The sequence below is a fragment of the Pongo abelii genome, chromosome 19 (genome assembly GCF_028885655.2).
Source record: "Pongo abelii isolate AG06213 chromosome 19, NHGRI_mPonAbe1-v2.0_pri, whole genome shotgun sequence".
NCBI classification, from domain to species: domain Eukaryota; kingdom Metazoa; phylum Chordata; class Mammalia; order Primates; family Hominidae; genus Pongo; species Pongo abelii.
The window spans coordinates 44,479,718-44,496,409 of NC_072004.2; the positions used below are offsets into that span (position 1 = coordinate 44,479,718).

Consider the following 16,692-nt stretch of genomic DNA (forward strand, 5'->3'; position numbering starts at 1 on the left):
CATTTCTCTCTCCCACTCTTTGAGATGATTATTTCACACCTTCCTCTCTTTTCTCAAACCTCCAACACCTACTCCAACATCCTTACACTCAGCTAGTGGCCTTGCTTTCCATTTCATTAAGAAAATAAAAGCAATCAGCAGAGAACCTTCTCCCAATACCTCATCTACCCACTTAATTGTACCTATGCCCATATATTCTGCCTTCCCATTTGTGACTACTGAAGTGTCTGTATTTCTACCTAAGACCCATCCCTCCACTGGTATATTAGATATACTATCCCTTCCCAATTACTCATACTCAAAGCCATGGCTCCAGCAATTCTCCCTTCTCTCTAATGGGTCACCACATTTTCCCTCTTTACTAGACCATTCCTATGAGTATACAAACAACCTGTAATTTCTCCCATGTTTAAAAAACAAAGACCTGGAGTGGTGGCTTCCACCTGTATTCCCAGCACTTTGGGAGGCTGAGGCAGGCAGATTGCTTGATCCCAGGAGTTTGAGACCAGCCTGGGCAACACAGCAAAACCCTGTTGTCAGATCCTGGGGTCTGGGTCCAGCCTATGCGGAATCAAAGGGCAGTGGGTGGATGGGCAGAAAGAACACTTGGGGGGCTGTAGGCAGGTGAAAGATGATTTTATTCAGCAGCAGCTCTCATCAACAGCTTTCTTATACTGTCCACCTTTATCTCGGCTGTCTGCTCTGGCTCTGCGGCTCCTGCCACCCTCACAATGCAGTTGCATGGCTGGCTCTCCCTTGCCTTCAGGGTCGGCAGCTTAACTCTTTCTCTCTCTGGGCTCCGACGCGAGCCATGCTGTGGCTCCCCTCTGTCTGTCTGCAGGATGGACAGCTCTGGTTCTCTCTTTCTTTCTCTGGGCACCAGTGTGCCCACCACGTTAAGCCATGTTGAGCTGAGCCGAGCCCCAAGAGCCATGTCTGTCATGCACAGTGTCAACAGGGCAGTTATATCTTTTACAGACAACAGTGGCTCAGGGCCATGTATGAACTTACACAAACAGGTTACATAGCAAGTGGAGGGGTGCCCTTGCACGCCAAACTCACCAAGTCATGCAGGCCTGGATATCCGCCTTGGCCTATTCCTTGACCAAAGCACATCCATGTACCTTACACATGTCGCTACAAAAAATACAAAAATTAGCCAGGTGTGGTAGCATGTCCCTGTAGTCCCAACTACTTGGGAGGCTGAGGCAAGAGGATCACTTGAGCCTGAGAGGTCGAGGCTGCAGTGAGCTGTGATTGTGCCACTGCGCTCCAGCCTGGGCAACAGAGTGAGACCTTGTCTTAAACACCAACAAACATGACAACAACAAAACTGTTCCCATTACCTAGACATACCTGCCGCTGGATTTCATACAGGCATCTCAAACCTAAAAGTTCCCAAAATCAACACCTCATCTCTTTTCCCACACACTCCAAGCCCCTCCATTTGGCATCTTTTCTCCTGCCTTCTTTGTCTTGGGTAATGGCAAAGCCACCTACCTGGTCACCCTCACTAGCTCATGAAGTCATCTTTTACTTTTTCTTCCCTTTTACCCATGCAGTTGCTAAATCTTGTCAATCCAACAACCTAAACATCTCTAATTTATCTTCTTTTTATCCTCACTGAACTTGCCAGAATTAGCTCTTGCCTGGATGGCAGCTATCCCTTAGGCTTGCCCACATGGTTTCTGGAATTTTCTTGCTAAAACACAGGTGGGATCCACACCATTCCTCCTCACAAACAGCTCTTTAAGTTTTCCATTTGCTTTGGAATAAAGCAAAACCCCATTAGTGTGGTATTCAAAGCCTTCATCTACTTCTAGTCTTTGCAGGCATGGCTTCTGCTGCTCCTCCTAACACATCTTGTATTCCAGCCACCAGTCACGAAATCCCTCTCTGTGCATCTATCTTTGCTGGTCTCTCTGCCTGGAGTGCTCTTTTCTCCATTTTTACCATTTGAGAATTTCTATTATTAAAAACAATAGAAATAACAGTGATTTCCAAACGCTTGTTATATGCCAAATATTATATTAAATGTTATGTATGTATTATCTCTTTTAATTTTCAGAGAAATGAAATAACTTGCCCTGGTTAAAATGGCTGAAAAAGGACTGATCCAGGATTTGAACTTGGTTCTGATGTTGAAGAGCATGATCAAGCAGTATTGGTGAAGTTTTCTCTGACTCTTCATTATTTTTATTTTTAATTTCTTTTATTTATTTATTTTTGTATTTTTAGTAGAGACGGGGTTTCACCATGTTGACCGGGCTGGTCTTGAACTCCTGACCTCAGGTGACCTGCCCGCCTTGGCCTCCCAAAGGGCTGGGATTACAGGCTTGAGCCACCGAGGGAGGTGACTCTTCATTATAATGGCTTTTGTGTGTTCCAAAAACAGGTTTTTGTTTTTTGTTTTTTAAGCTTACTATATAGAAACAGTTTTATTACAGAAGTTAAGCACACAGACTCTGAAGTCACACTCCGCAGGTTTGAGTCTTGGATCTGTGGCTTGCCAGCTGTGTGACCTCATGTCTCCTCTCTTTATCTTTGAAATGGGAATGATAATAGCACCAGCCTCATAGGACTGTTGTGAAGATGAAATGAGTCAACCAATGTAAAGGGTTTTGCACAGTGCCTGTTATGTAACTCTTGTCCAGCAGACACATCCAGTCCTGTGTTGTGTCTGTGTTCTGTGTCCCTTCCTAGATTCTGTCCTCTGGGAGGGGAGAGATCCCCTTCATTCTTTTTCCAATCCTCCTGTACCTGGCACAACAGACCTTTCGCCAGATTGGGTGCTCCACAAACATTTGTCAAATTGAATTTGTAAATCTGCAGGTGTTTGTGCTGGACAATGAGACACTTACAAGTTCCTGGTCTATGCTATGCTTTAATTACCTACGAATCTTGTAAAGAAAATGGTTCTTGAATCAGGCTGGTCATCTAAAAGCTTTTGCCCTGTTTTAAAAAAATCCACGTCAACTCTGTCATTTCTTGGTGCTAGAAACATTTCAAATCTCTTCTAGCTAAATGTTTGAGGTGATGGCTATCCGGAATGCCCTGGTTTGATCATAATATATTGTATGCATGTATCAAAATATCACATGTATCCCATAAATGTGTACAATTATCATGTATCAAATACAAAAATTAAAAAAAAAAACCAAGTCATTGCCACTCTGCTTCTGTGAACAGGAAGCCTTTTTACCTTCAAGCCTTTCCCAAGTCCCTTCCACTTGTAAGGCCACACCTTTTCCTTGGGGGAAAGAGGAAAGAAACGCCTGTCACAAGGTTCAAGACTTCTCAGACACAATTGGAGGTATTCAGCTGTAGGTAAACACAAAGCTGTAGGTAAATACAAAAGTGACTGAGGTCCAGAGCTTTGGGTTTCCCTTCTAACCATAAGCAACTGTGTACCTGCTAAGGAAGAAGGCTGCAGACCTGAAAGAGGCCTCGAAGGCACCACGGAAGGCCTGGGGATTTCTGAGAGGCTACCAGCTCAAGTTACATTCCCATATTATTTCACTACCCTCACGCTTGTTTATTTACATTTCAGGCTGCCTCACTAGGCGAGGCTGCAGGAGTGAAGGGGCTGGAAGAGGTTTCAAAGGAGAGTGAACGTGGTAGAAAAGGAAATATTTGATTAGAAGTTAACATGTCCTCTGGGGCTTCTTTGACTTGGATTACTGTAAAAGTGCATAGTGTAATAGTTGAGCACTCCCGGGGGTGGTGGGCGGTCTCTCTGTACAGAGTTGTGGCTTTGTTTCTGATGAGCTGCAGCTGCTGTGCATAATGTAGACTAGATCAAATGGGGCATGGAGGAGAAGAGCCATTCACAGGACTGGAGTGACGGTGCTTGCTCTCATGGCAGAATACTAAATTAATCATCTTCACCTAAACCTGTGCTTTCTCCTGGCCTGTACCTCGGTGAATACCTGCAAGTTGCTTAGGCTGTAACCTGAAGTCAGCCTACAATCCTCTTTGTCTCCAGATCCTGTCCACTTTCCTTTCCGAAGGTCTTTCAGATCCATTTCCTTCTTTCCACCTCCACTGGCACTGCCCTCATTCAGAGTCTCATCATGTCTTCCTGGATTGCAGCTTCTTTCCAGGTCTCAGCCTCAAGTCTTAGGCCTCCCATTCAATTTTCCGTGTTACTGTCAGAGGGATTTTTCTAAACTAGCTTAAAACACGTCCGTGGTTCTCCATGGCCTTCCAGATCAAATGTGCTCCCTGAAGACTGGCCTGTGAGCCCCTTCACACCGGTAATCCTGACCCTGCATGCAATTCCTAGAACACAAGGCATTTGTTCTCAAATCCTGCAGCTTTCTTTGCTTGCTTCTCCTCCTGCCTGGGATCCTTCCCATCCTCCATGCTTTCTCTCCTCCTTTCCTCCTCCTCAAGTTCGGATATTTCCCTCACCTGTACCCCTCTGTTGTAGCATTTATCACAAACTACACTGAATCTCTTGACTGGGCAGAAGAATGAATTGTTTCCCAGCATCTAGCTTTGACATAAAAGTTGCTCAATAAATACTTGACGAATGAATGAATTCTATTAAAGTAGGGTTCAGTCATAGTTCAGGGAAGGGGCCCTGAAATAGCTGGCTCTGAAAGAAGGAAATACCAGTTATTGCGATTATATTGTTAGATGGGTAGAATTTCGCATTCGATTAAGGGATACAGTTGTGTGTTTCTTCAAGCTAAAGAAACTAAAGCCTATAAAGGCTGATTTAAAAGACCTCTTCTCTAGACTTGATGAAACGCTGTAATTGCCATCTTTGGCTAACACTGAGGAGTTCAGGAATGCCAAGCAAGTGTTTCCAGAAATGTCAAACCTGCTGTTTTAAAATATGTCATTCCAGGGCACAGTTAAATATACAACTTGCTCCGATGAGGTGTGAGAAGTGGGCCGGTGAGCTGTGAAATGAAATCTGCCTAATGAGGGCCGAGGCCAGCACACACAAGGACCTATTTACAGTAAAACAACGTGGGGTGACGCCTAAGAAATAGACAACATTAACACAAAGGGAACCTACTACGTAGCACATTTCCGCTAGACATAAAAGAGACACCTTTCCAGGCAGCAACTCTAAAAATGAATGCACCGCCTAGAGAGGTGCGAGCCTTCCTCCCCACGAGGCGTCCCGTGCAACCGCACGCAGACAGCGGGGCTCCAGCGGAGGCGGGGCGGATGCGGAGACAAGGCGCCTAGGAGACTGGGCTAAGGCTTTGCCTGTCCGAACGAAGATTCTTTCGAACCTATTGATTTTTTCTAGTCTTATGATTCTTTCGAACCTTTTGATTCTTTCCATTCTCGGTTCTAAGCATTAAAGCGCAGCTGAGAAAGGCAGCAACAAAGATGGGAAGGGAACTAGCAGGAGTTCTCAGAGAAAAATGGGTGATAATTTAGGGGAGAAGCCATAAAGAAGAGACTGAGCGAGAAGGGCAGCACACGCAGAACACGAAACAAGGAGGAGAAGAGAAGAAGAACCTTGGCGAAGGAAGAGGGTGACCAAACTCGTCCCAGACGGGAGCAGGGCAGGCCCGCCCAGAGGGAATCGGCTGCTTTAAGGGAAGCCCCGCCCCCTGGTGGTGACGCTCCATCAGGCCCGTCCGCGATTGGCTGCGGCCAGAGGGCGGGATGGGGTTGCTAGGCGAGGAGGGGATCCGGCGGGCCCCAGCCGCCCGCAGCGCTGAGCCGCGGGAGCGGAGCTGGGGTTAGCCGCGCTGCTGGAAGATGGCGAGCGGCCGGGAAGAGCGGCCGCCCTGGCGGCTAGGGCGGCTCCCGTTGCTCATGTGCCTGCTGCTGCTGGGGAGCTCGGCCCAGGCGGCTCACATCAAGAAGGCGGAGGCGACTACGACAACGACGAGCGCGGGCGCCGAGGCGGCCGAGGGCCAGTTCGACCGCTACTACCACGAAGAGGAGTTGGGCTCGGCGCTGAGGGAGGCTGCGGCCGCGGGGCCCCCCGGCCTGGCCCGCCTCTTTAGCATTGGCCACTCGGTGGAGGGCCGGCCGCTGTGGGTGCTGCGCCTCACGGCCGGCCTGGGGTCGCTAATCCCTGAGGGCGACGCGGGGCCCGACGCTGCCGGGCCCGACGCTGCGGGGCCGCTGCTGCCCGGCCGGCCCCAGGTGAAGCTGGTGGGCAACATGCACGGCGACGAGACCGTGTCGCGCCAGGTGTTGATCTACTTGGCCCGTGAGCTGGCGGCCGGCTACCGCCGCGGGGACCCGCGCCTGGTCCGCCTGCTCAACACCACCGACGTGTACCTGCTGCCCAGCCTCAACCCCGATGGCTTCGAGCGCGCCCGCGAGGGCGACTGTGGCTTCGGCGACGGCGGCCCGCCCGGGGCCAGCGGCCGCGACAATAGTCGCGGCCGCGACCTCAACCGCAGCTTTCCCGACCAGTTTAGCACCGGCGAGCCCCCCGCCCTGGACGAGGTGCCCGAGGTGCGCGCCCTCATCGAGTGGATCCGCAGGAACAAGTGAGTGTTGCCTGCCCCCTCCCCGTCCGTGTGTGCCTCCAAGGGCCGAGGCTGGTTCCGGCACCCAGTAGGCGCTCAGACAATGCTGGCATAAGGGGTGGCGGTGGTGAAGGTGAAGGGAGACACCCTGTAACGGGGACAGGGCCCAGGCCGCATAGCCTCCCGTCCTGCTAATCATCAAAGAATTGCCTCCTAGAGGCTGTCATTTGTTCAAGGGATGGCTGGAGGGGACACTCCTTTCTGACATTCTGGTCCCTATTCTTACAGGGGCATGGAATATGAGCGAGAAGAGATCTTAAGGGTAACCTAGGTCAGCTCACACATTTTATAGATAAGCTGTCATTGTTGTTATCTTCTATCAAAAGTGCCTAATGGTATAGGCGCTGTGCTAATTTTTTCTGTGACTGCAGTATCTCACTTTATTTTGGCCACAACCTGATGTCATAGACACCATGAGTTTTGCATACGGGGAAATTGAGGGTCAGATTGGTTAACTGATTTACATAGGAGTGTGGCTGGGACTTAGAATTAGGCAATCTGATTCCTGATAGTCCTCTTAGCCACGGAGGGAGACTGGAGCCCAAAAATGGCAGATGATATTCCCAGGATCTTCCCCTTGCCTATTTGACAGAAGCTGGTTTTTCTCCAATTTTTACCTCTGACTCAGCTTAAGAAGATATGGACTTAGCTGGAGAACTTGCACTGATCTGTGAGCCGCTTCATTTTAGACTCTGAAGGGTTTGCGATGTCATTTGTGCACCTTATTAGCCTGGGCGGAATGGCTAATGGTCACACTTTTAATACACACTTTAAGTGTTATTAAGCATTGCGCGAGGTTTAAAAAATTACAAAGTAGAAGAATGAGGACCTCAATAAATTAGTAAAAAACAAGAGAATGTTATAAATATTTATGAGGTATGTTGGTGTACCCAGTTAAACTTTACAGGAATTGTTCCCACTGGCAAGATGTGTGTGGGCTGCAATAACACGGACCATCTCTGTGGAAGAGGTAGAGCTTGAGCTATCTCCAGAGATGGGCAGGATTTTCCGCAAAAAGAAGAGGAATAAAATAGGAGGGAACTCACTCCAGATGGCATAGTGTCTGAAGTGAGCAGGCATCTCTTCCCCTTTTCTAGCATCAGCTTTTCCCCATTTTTGTATCTTCATAAGGCTTTTGAAGCAATAACTGATCATTCCATCTGGATTAAAAGAAGATTTCTGAGGGACTGCTAAGATAAAGAAGTTTCTCTGCGGGACTTGGAATCATTTCTTCTACAAGATTTCAGTCATATATAGATCTAGAAAATTCTTGGGTGTTAGGAGAGTTCCTGAGTCTTTTCATCTTCTATCTTTTACTTTACTCCTCTTGATAAGCTCTCTTGTAGATATATAATTTCACATAGACTTTCTGGGAGGATTTTTTTTTCTTTTAAATACTATCGTGTCATGACCTCTGAACATCTGCATAAGAAATATGACTTTGACATACACTTATTGACAGAGCTGTGATGGCCAGGGCTTTTTGGAGATGATACATCAAATGCACCGTTTGCATTGCTTAATTGTTTAAAATGCTCTGTCCTTGCACCTTTAAAATGCTGTGATCCTTGCAGGGATGTAAATTCTGTGCCTGGATTTTTCTTTTCAGTATTAGTTGTGCTGTGACCAAATATGAAAATAAGCTTTTTCTTGGTGCAAGTCGCCTTGAGGCTATACAGAGTCATTTTGGTCTGTGGCAGTGGACTACCCTAATCATATCTGTTCTTCAAATATGTAACTCTAATTAATCAAAAGGGAAAGTAGGTGATCATATATGGTGAAGAGTATATCCATCCTAACTCAAGTCTTCAAAAATTCACTCAAAATGCATACTCTGTGCTATTAACCAATAACAAAGGACACTGATATGTGAATAAAATTAAAAACACAAGCACACACACAATTTGATATTGATGCCTAAATATAGCGTCAACTTTATGGATAGGATGTTTTTAAAAACTCAAACATTAGTCTGTATGGGAAAACTACCTTTTTCAGTGTATTTTGTGAGGTAAACCATTTGAGTAATTTCTTGATATTCTATTCACCCAGCTATATTCGAATTAGATTTTGTTGTTATTTTGAATATGTAAAATTTTAAGGCTTAATTTCCTCCAGCTTAGGAAAATGAAGTTTATTTTCTTTGTTCCACTTTATACTTCATCCAATGGATGTTGAGACAAATATTTTAAGAAAATATATAAAAAATTAACTTTATCATTCAAATGAAGATTTTATAGTTACCCCTATTTTTTTATAGTTGACCTCTATACTTCTTTAAGTGAATATACCTGCTTACATTTTCATAGGAGATAAGCATATAAATGATATTTGGATGTGTTTGTGAAAAGCGTTATCACAATGTTGAGAGTGGGTGCAGATGATTTTTTTGGGGGGCTTATGTATACATATCTATGACTGTCTGAATCTTTGAAATGTAGTTTGTCAGATATCAAGTTATCTTAATTTTTTTCAAGTTATCTGCAGGGTTACTTGGATAGCGTAATAGAGTTAATTTAGAGATTAGCTGTTTAATATTTATAAATTCATTTGTAATATCTATAATATATTTACCAGCTACTTTAAATCTTATGCAAGGAATGATATGTGATACTGAAGTCAAGTATGAGAAACATTTGAGAGAATTGATTTGAATGGAAACCATAAAGTACCTTTCAAATAAGATTGGAGTTGATTTGCAAAGTTGATTTGACAAAAACTCAAAGCATAATCTTACAGCCATTGTAGTCACTTTCTCTTGAAATCGTCATTGTGAGAGTGACATTGGTACTTTCAAAACTGTAATTACAGTAAGGAAAATCGAAGTGAATTTTATTACTCAAGTAGATTGCAAATATTTCATTGTTCAAAAGTATTTGATTAAGCCATTTTGACAATATTTCTGAGAAGTGTTGGAAGAAATGTTGAACAAAATGAAAAACAGCATTTTGTAGAGAATCTTAGATTTTAAAGTTTTACTTAAAATGTGCAATTAAAGTAGCATGCTTTACTTATTTAGAATATTTAATTATCCATTTTATTTTACTAGAATATGAATGCCCAGAGGGCATTTGTTTGTTTGTTTCGTTCACAGATGTATCTATCCCTAGAATGTCGTTTGGGATGTATCTCTCCCTGGAATGTCATTTGGCAAATAGTTGACACTCAAGAAATGTTTGTTGCCGAATGGATTACCTGACCCTGCCCTTGCCTTCTTATAACTTTCCCAGAGTCAGTGGGGGAAAAATACTTAAAAATTGTTTTAGAATTACAAACCAGAGAGTAAATTGTTAATACCTTAGCTATAGGGGAGAGGTGGTTAGAGTGGAGTTAGAAAGTTAGAATATTTACTTAGTTTTTGTTTCTGTATCATTCTATTACCCAAGGACTGGCAGTGGAAGTGGGGAGTAAAATGATAGTTTGTAAGGCAGTGTTTCCTTAAACAGGATGCTAGATATCTCCAAAGAAATGAACATTTGTTGAGCAGGGGCTATAAAGCAGTCTTTATGCCAGATTATGTTTGATGTATGTTATCTTAATTTTCATAACAACTCTGGGAAATAGGTAGCATTAATCCCTATTTTACAAATGAGAGGAAAACTGAGGTTCAGTGAATTTAAAGGCAGTAACTTCTCCTGATTATGTTATATTACTGGTGAGCAACAGATCTGGGAGACGGAATGTTCTTACCCAAATTTGTCTGTCTCCAAAGCCTGTGCCATTGCCACTACACCAAATGGCATTCTTCTCTGGTGTCTGGAAGGGTGCTAATTATAATTATATTAGTTTTTAGCTAGTTTCTTTTCATAGTCTATGCTAGTGTTTAATCAGTGTCCTTATTGGCAAAGATCTATCTTCTGATGAACAGATTTTGTGTTACAAGTAATTTTCATTGTTTGATCTTCTCTGGGATAATACTACTCATCATGCTTAAAATAGTCTTTCAAATTAGACATGACAGGTTTACTTTTTTTTTCAAGCATATAGAAAAATGTTATATATCAACCCCCTTTAGAATTTCTGTAGGTCAGTTAATTTCAACAACAGAAAGGCAGAAGCAAGAAAATCCAATTTAGAATGGAAAAAGAAAAGTATTTAATCTCTACTGATAGTAATGGTTTAAGCTGTTATATAAGGGAAAGATGCTTAAATAGGACTTTAGCATTTTTTTTTTTTTTTTGCCTTTAGGTTTTAGCTTTTACCATAAAAGGAATTCTTCAGTATTTCTATATAGATAAGTTTGACCAAATTGTAAATTGGTTCACTTAAAAGTAGAAGCATTAAAAAAAATGTTTCTTTTACAGGAGCAGCCTTGTCTCGATGTCAGTTTATTTTTTTAATGGCCCAATCAGAAACATTGGGCCTTGAAAGAGCTGCTTCTACAGTGATGCCATGGAGGACTAGTCTTTGATATGGTGTATTGTTTTTCTCTGTAAGCAGCTCACTGAATCAGGTTGTTTTCTTTGTTTGTTTGTTTTTTCCTGAATCTTCTCAACTATGGCTTCTCTCTTGAAAATGTGAATTTAGTATATTGTGAAACTGGAGTGAAACACAAAATATCCTTTTAAAAATTAGATTTCCTATCTTAAAAATTCTCTTTGGACGGTAAATGTAAAAAGCATAAAAGTTATTAACCTAACATATATGCAATGAATATTTATATATACCAGCCATGTTTTCTGTGGAATTTACGTATTATGAAATACAAGTCGTAGGCTGAACTATATGAAATTGTCATTTTTTTTAGGTCAAAAAAATGGGTGAGGGCCAGGCACAGTGGCTCATGACTCTAATCCCAGCATTTTGGGAGGCCTGGCAACATGGTGAGACCCCACCACTACCAAAAAGAAAAGGGTGAATATTGGCAAGCTCAAAGCTCATATAGTTCAACCTAATACATGAATTTGGAATTCCCTAAATAAGATATTTCCTGAAATATTAATGTATACTGTGTTATCCAGCTATTTTTTCAATGAAGGAAAACTCTTTAAAGTTAGTTTAGGTTAACCTGAATTGTTAAAGCTGTTTGAAATTTTAAATTGATAATACTTTCTTTCCATTTTCTTTTTTTGTTGTTGTTAGTCTCCTTATAACAGATAACAGCTGATAGAGTTCCTATCAGGTTTTTGTTTTTTAGGTCTCCAAGAGAGATATTGGAGTTTATTTCTAAAAGATTTTGTGGAATTTTTTTAATGCATGGTGTTTTGTGTCCTTTTTTAGTGATACGTGACTTGGTTGTATTTTCAAAGGTTTGTGCTTTCTGGAAATCTGCATGGTGGCTCAGTGGTAGCAAGCTATCCTTTTGATGATTCTCCAGAACATAAGGCCGCTGGAATCTATAGCAAAACCTCAGATGATGAAGTATTTAAATACTTGGCAAAAGCTTATGCTTCAAACCACCCCATAATGAAAACTGGTGAGCCTCATTGTCCAGGAGATGAAGACGAGACTTTCAAAGATGGAATCACAAACGGCGCACATTGGTATGATGTGGAAGGTATGCAAAGCATTGAGTTTGCTACATTTTCCCCCTTGTTCGTTGAATTTTCTTATGTGTATTCTGAGCAAAAAAGAAGAAACTTTGTAGAAATCTAACTTTAAAAGATAATATTTCTTTCTATTTTGAAAATTTCAAACCTACAGCAAAATTGAAGGACTACATGAAGACCTATCTGTCCTCTCTCTACATGCATGTGTATGTGCATGCACACACACACACATACACAATCACACAACCTTTTGCCAAACCATCCAAAAGTAGGTTGCAGATTTCACAACACTTTACCTATAATTTCCTCAGCATGTATTTCCCAAGTACAGGGACATTTTCCTGTTTAACTACATACTATTACCATAACTGAGAAATCAATGATAATTTAATATTATCATACCACATGCCGTCCATAACTCAGATTTCCCCCATTATGTCCAAAGTAGCCTTGGTAGCCCTTTTTTCTCCAGATCTAGGATCCAATCAAAGTTCAAGCATTGCATTTGGCTTTTGTAAAGAGACCATGCTAATAGTCCTATGGAAAAATTCCATAATCTAGATTGTCACTTTCTTCATTGTAAGATTAGGTCAGATTTCCCAGCAAGACTATTATATAGATCATGTTGCGCATCATATCAGGAGACCCATAACGTCAAGCTGCAAGTGGCCAAGTTGGACAGCTTGGTTAACATGATGACCACCAGCAACCAGGTCTCTCCATTTAAACTTAAAATATATATATTTTTTAAGAGACAGGGTCTCACTCTGTTACCCAGGCTGCAGTGCAGTAGTACAATCATAGCTCACTGTAATCACAAGCTCCTGGGCTCAAGCAATTCTCCTGCCTCAATCTCCTGAGTAGCTGGAACTATAGATGTGTGCCACTATGCTAGCTATTTTTTAAATTTTTTGTAGAGATGGGGTATCGCTGTGCTGCCAAGGCTGATCTCAAACTCCTGACCTCAAGGGATCCTCCTACCTCAACCTCCCAAAGTGCTGGGATTATAGATGTGAGCCACTTCACCCAGCCCAGATCTCTCCATTTTACATAAAGGCCCATTTTCCTTTTGTATTTTAATCTGTGAGGTGATCATGGAATGCTGTTTTTTTTATTTTTATTGTGGTAAAACATATATATATATATATAACATGAAATTTGACAGTTTAACTGTTTAAACATTTTTAAGTGTAGAGCTCAGTGGTACTAATTTTCACAATGTTGTGCAACCATCACCACTATTTCTAAAATTTGTTCATCATCCCAAACAGAAACTCTGTACGCATTAAATAATAATTCCCACTTCCATCTCTGTCCCTTACCCCCAGCCATTGGTAACCTCTAATCTACTTTCTATCTCTGTGAATTTGCCCATTTTAGATATTTTATATAACTGGAGTTATACAATATTCTTCCTTTTGCATCTGGCTTATTTTTCTTAACATAGTATTCTTAAGGGTGATCCATTTTGTAGCAGGTATCAGAACTTTATTCGTTTTTATGGCTGAATAATATTCCTTGAATGTTTATGTTAGTAATACATTTTGTTTATCCATCTATTAATGAGCACTGGGTTGTTTCCACCTTGGCTACTGGGAATAATGCGTAATGAACGTTGGCGTTCAGGTATCTGTATGAGTCCTTATTTTCAATTCGTCTGGATATATACCCAGGAGTAGAATTGCTGGGTCAAATGGTAATTCTGTGTTTAGCTTTGACAGACTATTTTCCAAAGTAGATATACCATTTACATTCCCACCAGCAATATATAAGGATTCCAATTTCTTATGAAATGTTATTTTTTAAAGAATTGTTTGTTGTTGTTTTTTTTTCAGATGGAATTTCACTCTTGTTGCCCAGGCTGGAGTACAGTGGCATGATCTTGGCTCACTGTAACCTCCGCCTCCTGGCTTCAAGTGATTCTCCAGCCTCAGCCTCCCAAGTAGCTGGGATTACAGGTGCCTGCCACCATGCCCAGCTAATTTTTTGTATTTTTAGTAGAGATAGGGTTTCATCATGTTGGCCAGGCTGGTCTCGAACTCCTGACCTCGAGTGATCTACCCGCCTCAGCCTCCCAAAGTGCTGGAATTATGTATGAGCCACCGTGCCTGGCAAGAATTGTTAATACAAGCTTGAACTGTTTACCTTTTCTCTTTAAATGCTATGAAAACAGCTATTACTCTTTTTAAACTTTAGGTATGCTTTGAATAATAACGTTGTTGTTTTTATGCACAGATGTAGATGTAGAGGGAACTTAGAAGGAATAAGTCAACCAATGGAAATGTCATCAGTGTAAATTTTTTCTTTTCTGGGAGTCTGCCCATGATGAAATGCCTTAGGTCTTCCTTACCTTTTTATTGGCAGTCACATTATAAAGTGTCTTATGACATGTCTCTTAATGTGTATTTAAACCTTTGAATTACTCTTTTACTTTTTATATCAAGCCATATGTACCCAAAATGGGTCATAAGTTTGAGAACTTAATACTTTCGTTATGGGATCTTTGGGGTGTTGCTTTTCTGGCTGGAAACCTCTGTGCCTGGTGGTGCCTTTGCCCAAGTTCTTGTCCTGCATCCAAGAAGAATGAGGTATGCAGACAAGTGGAGGGTGAGCAAGACAAAGAGGAGCTTTATTGAGCTCAGAGGAGACCGGCAGTGGGCATCTCCTGTCTGTAGGCAGGTCACCCAGTTAAGTGTTCAGCCCTCAGCACAAAGGAGGCCCTGGAGTGGGTGGCTTCTCTCTACAGGCAGGTCATCCTGATGAGTGTTCAGCTTTCAGCAGAGAGGAGCTACCCTCTGGTTGTCCCATCTCTCCATCCTCTGCCTTGCTCTGGCTGAGCCCAGGGCTTTTATGGACCTAAGAGGGGAGGAAGTGTATGCCGATTGGTTCATGGGCGCCACGGGCAGCCTGGAAAAGGCACCACAAGTCCCCACTCCAGTCTATGGGACTGGCAGCCTGGTCCCCAGCCTTCAGGCCCTCACCAGGGACCCCCTCCCTTATACCCAGGAGCTAGTCTGCCTCTTGCTGCTTTCCATGGTACCCCGGCTGCTCGTGCTAAGGGGCACCTGCAAGCCAGTGCTGAGTCGCCCTCAGTCCCCAACCTTGGTTCCCTCTTCCACGCTTGTCAGTGCCCAGTCCGGTGGGGGCCCAGGCAACAGGGCCCAAGCATGTGCATACCCCTCCGGGCTGTGACAGTGCGCCGCCTCAGCTCCAACCCCAATCCCGGATAGGAGCGGAGGCAAGAATGGGGAGAGGCCAGGCAGCAGGATCAGGCATCTCCAAGCCTGCAAGGGTAAGGGGGGCCTAGGAGGTCGGGGGACGCAGCTGCTGCCAGCTCCCAGCTCCCGCCGACTCAGTGGAGCATGCAGCCCCAGCCGTGCCCCCTGGGAGCCTGTGGGGGGGTGGCTTCTAATCCTTGCTGGGCCTGAGCCAGTGTCTGGGCCAGGGGCGACATTGTCACAAGCTTCCCTGTTGCCCTGGGGCTAAGGAGTGGCCCGGAGCTGGTTGCGGGCCTGGGGCCTGACTGTCAGGAGTGTCAGGCTGGGAGGTCATCCCACGTGGGGCGGACACCGGGGACTTGGCCCCAAGTGGCCCGCGCAGAGCCTCCTCCCGAGCCCAGGAACCCGGAACCCTCAGTGGGGTGGGCGCAGTGGCTGCACTTCTGGCCAGGTTCCCAAAGCTGGAGCCACTCCTACCTTCCGCCCCGCCCCCAAAGCACGGCCCCAGCTCCACATAGGGGTTCCTCTCTGCCTGACTACATTACTCCCCCGCTGTGCTGCTCTGGGCCTGACCCCATTACGGCAGCCCCCAGGGCAGCGGGCTGTGGGGGGTGGCAGCGGGCTGTGGGGGGTGGCTGCAGAAGGGGTGGCTGTCCGCCTCCTTCCTGCACCCTCCGGCCTGCTGCTGCTATCACTTTCTAGAATTTTCTGATCCTCATATAGTTTCTACCAGTGTTTCTTGTATATCAGAAGCATTCAGAAAGAGGTTTGACATACTATTTAGAAGTCAAACCTTCTCCCCATAACAATTAGAAGTGATTTGAAAATCATTAAAAAATTTTTTATAGATAATGGACTTACTTTAATGTGTGATTTTTACATTTCAGTCCTTAGTAAATATATTTAATAAAACCTAACTTTGAACTGGTGGTTTTGTAATCTAGTCAAGTTGCTTCATTAATTTGAGATGATGTTACTTAAAATAATGGGGTAAATACTTAACTTTGCCTTTTTGGAAAAAGTTGTAAAAGGTTAGAAAGTAGTTTCTAACTGACAGTTAATTGAGTAAGGTAAATGTATCTCATACTACTTAAAAAATAAATGTCCTGCCTCTACAAAACGTAGGTGTACTTTGGTATTAAGGCCAGAGATATTTGGTGAAGCTAGTTATCATCAGATTTTTCTGATTATTCAAACATCTGAAGAAGCTACATTATGCTGCTATCATTTTTATTTTTATGAGCATCAACTTTTCTCTTGTTTCAGCTGAATGTCAGATATGTCCTATGTTATTTCTACAATAACTGGCTTATTTCTCTTCGTACCTCAGCAAATATTGAGCAGTTTCCCCTTGAAGAGGAGGCTGTGATGGTTTTAGTTTCAACAGGGTGAATTCATTGTGTTTAGTGAGTAAGATGTTGTGAAACTTTGTGACTAGGCATATATTCAAAAAACCCGGATGTCCTGGAG

The 16,692-nt window shown here is 43.3% G+C and overlaps 1 protein-coding gene across 1 annotated transcript in view; it reads left to right on the forward strand.

Moving 5' to 3' along the window:
• Positions 1 to 5,182: 5,182 nt before the first annotated feature.
• Positions 5,183 to 16,692, forward strand: part of CPD (carboxypeptidase D) — an 86,993-nt gene continuing 75,483 nt past the window's right edge. Inside the window, exons 1-2 of the mRNA XM_024234874.3 lie at positions 5,183 to 6,476; positions 11,765 to 12,012. Of these exons, the coding sequence (XP_024090642.1) occupies positions 5,731 to 6,476; positions 11,765 to 12,012 (994 nt within the window). The 5' untranslated portion in view covers positions 5,183 to 5,730. The remainder of the gene's footprint in view (positions 6,477 to 11,764; positions 12,013 to 16,692) is intronic.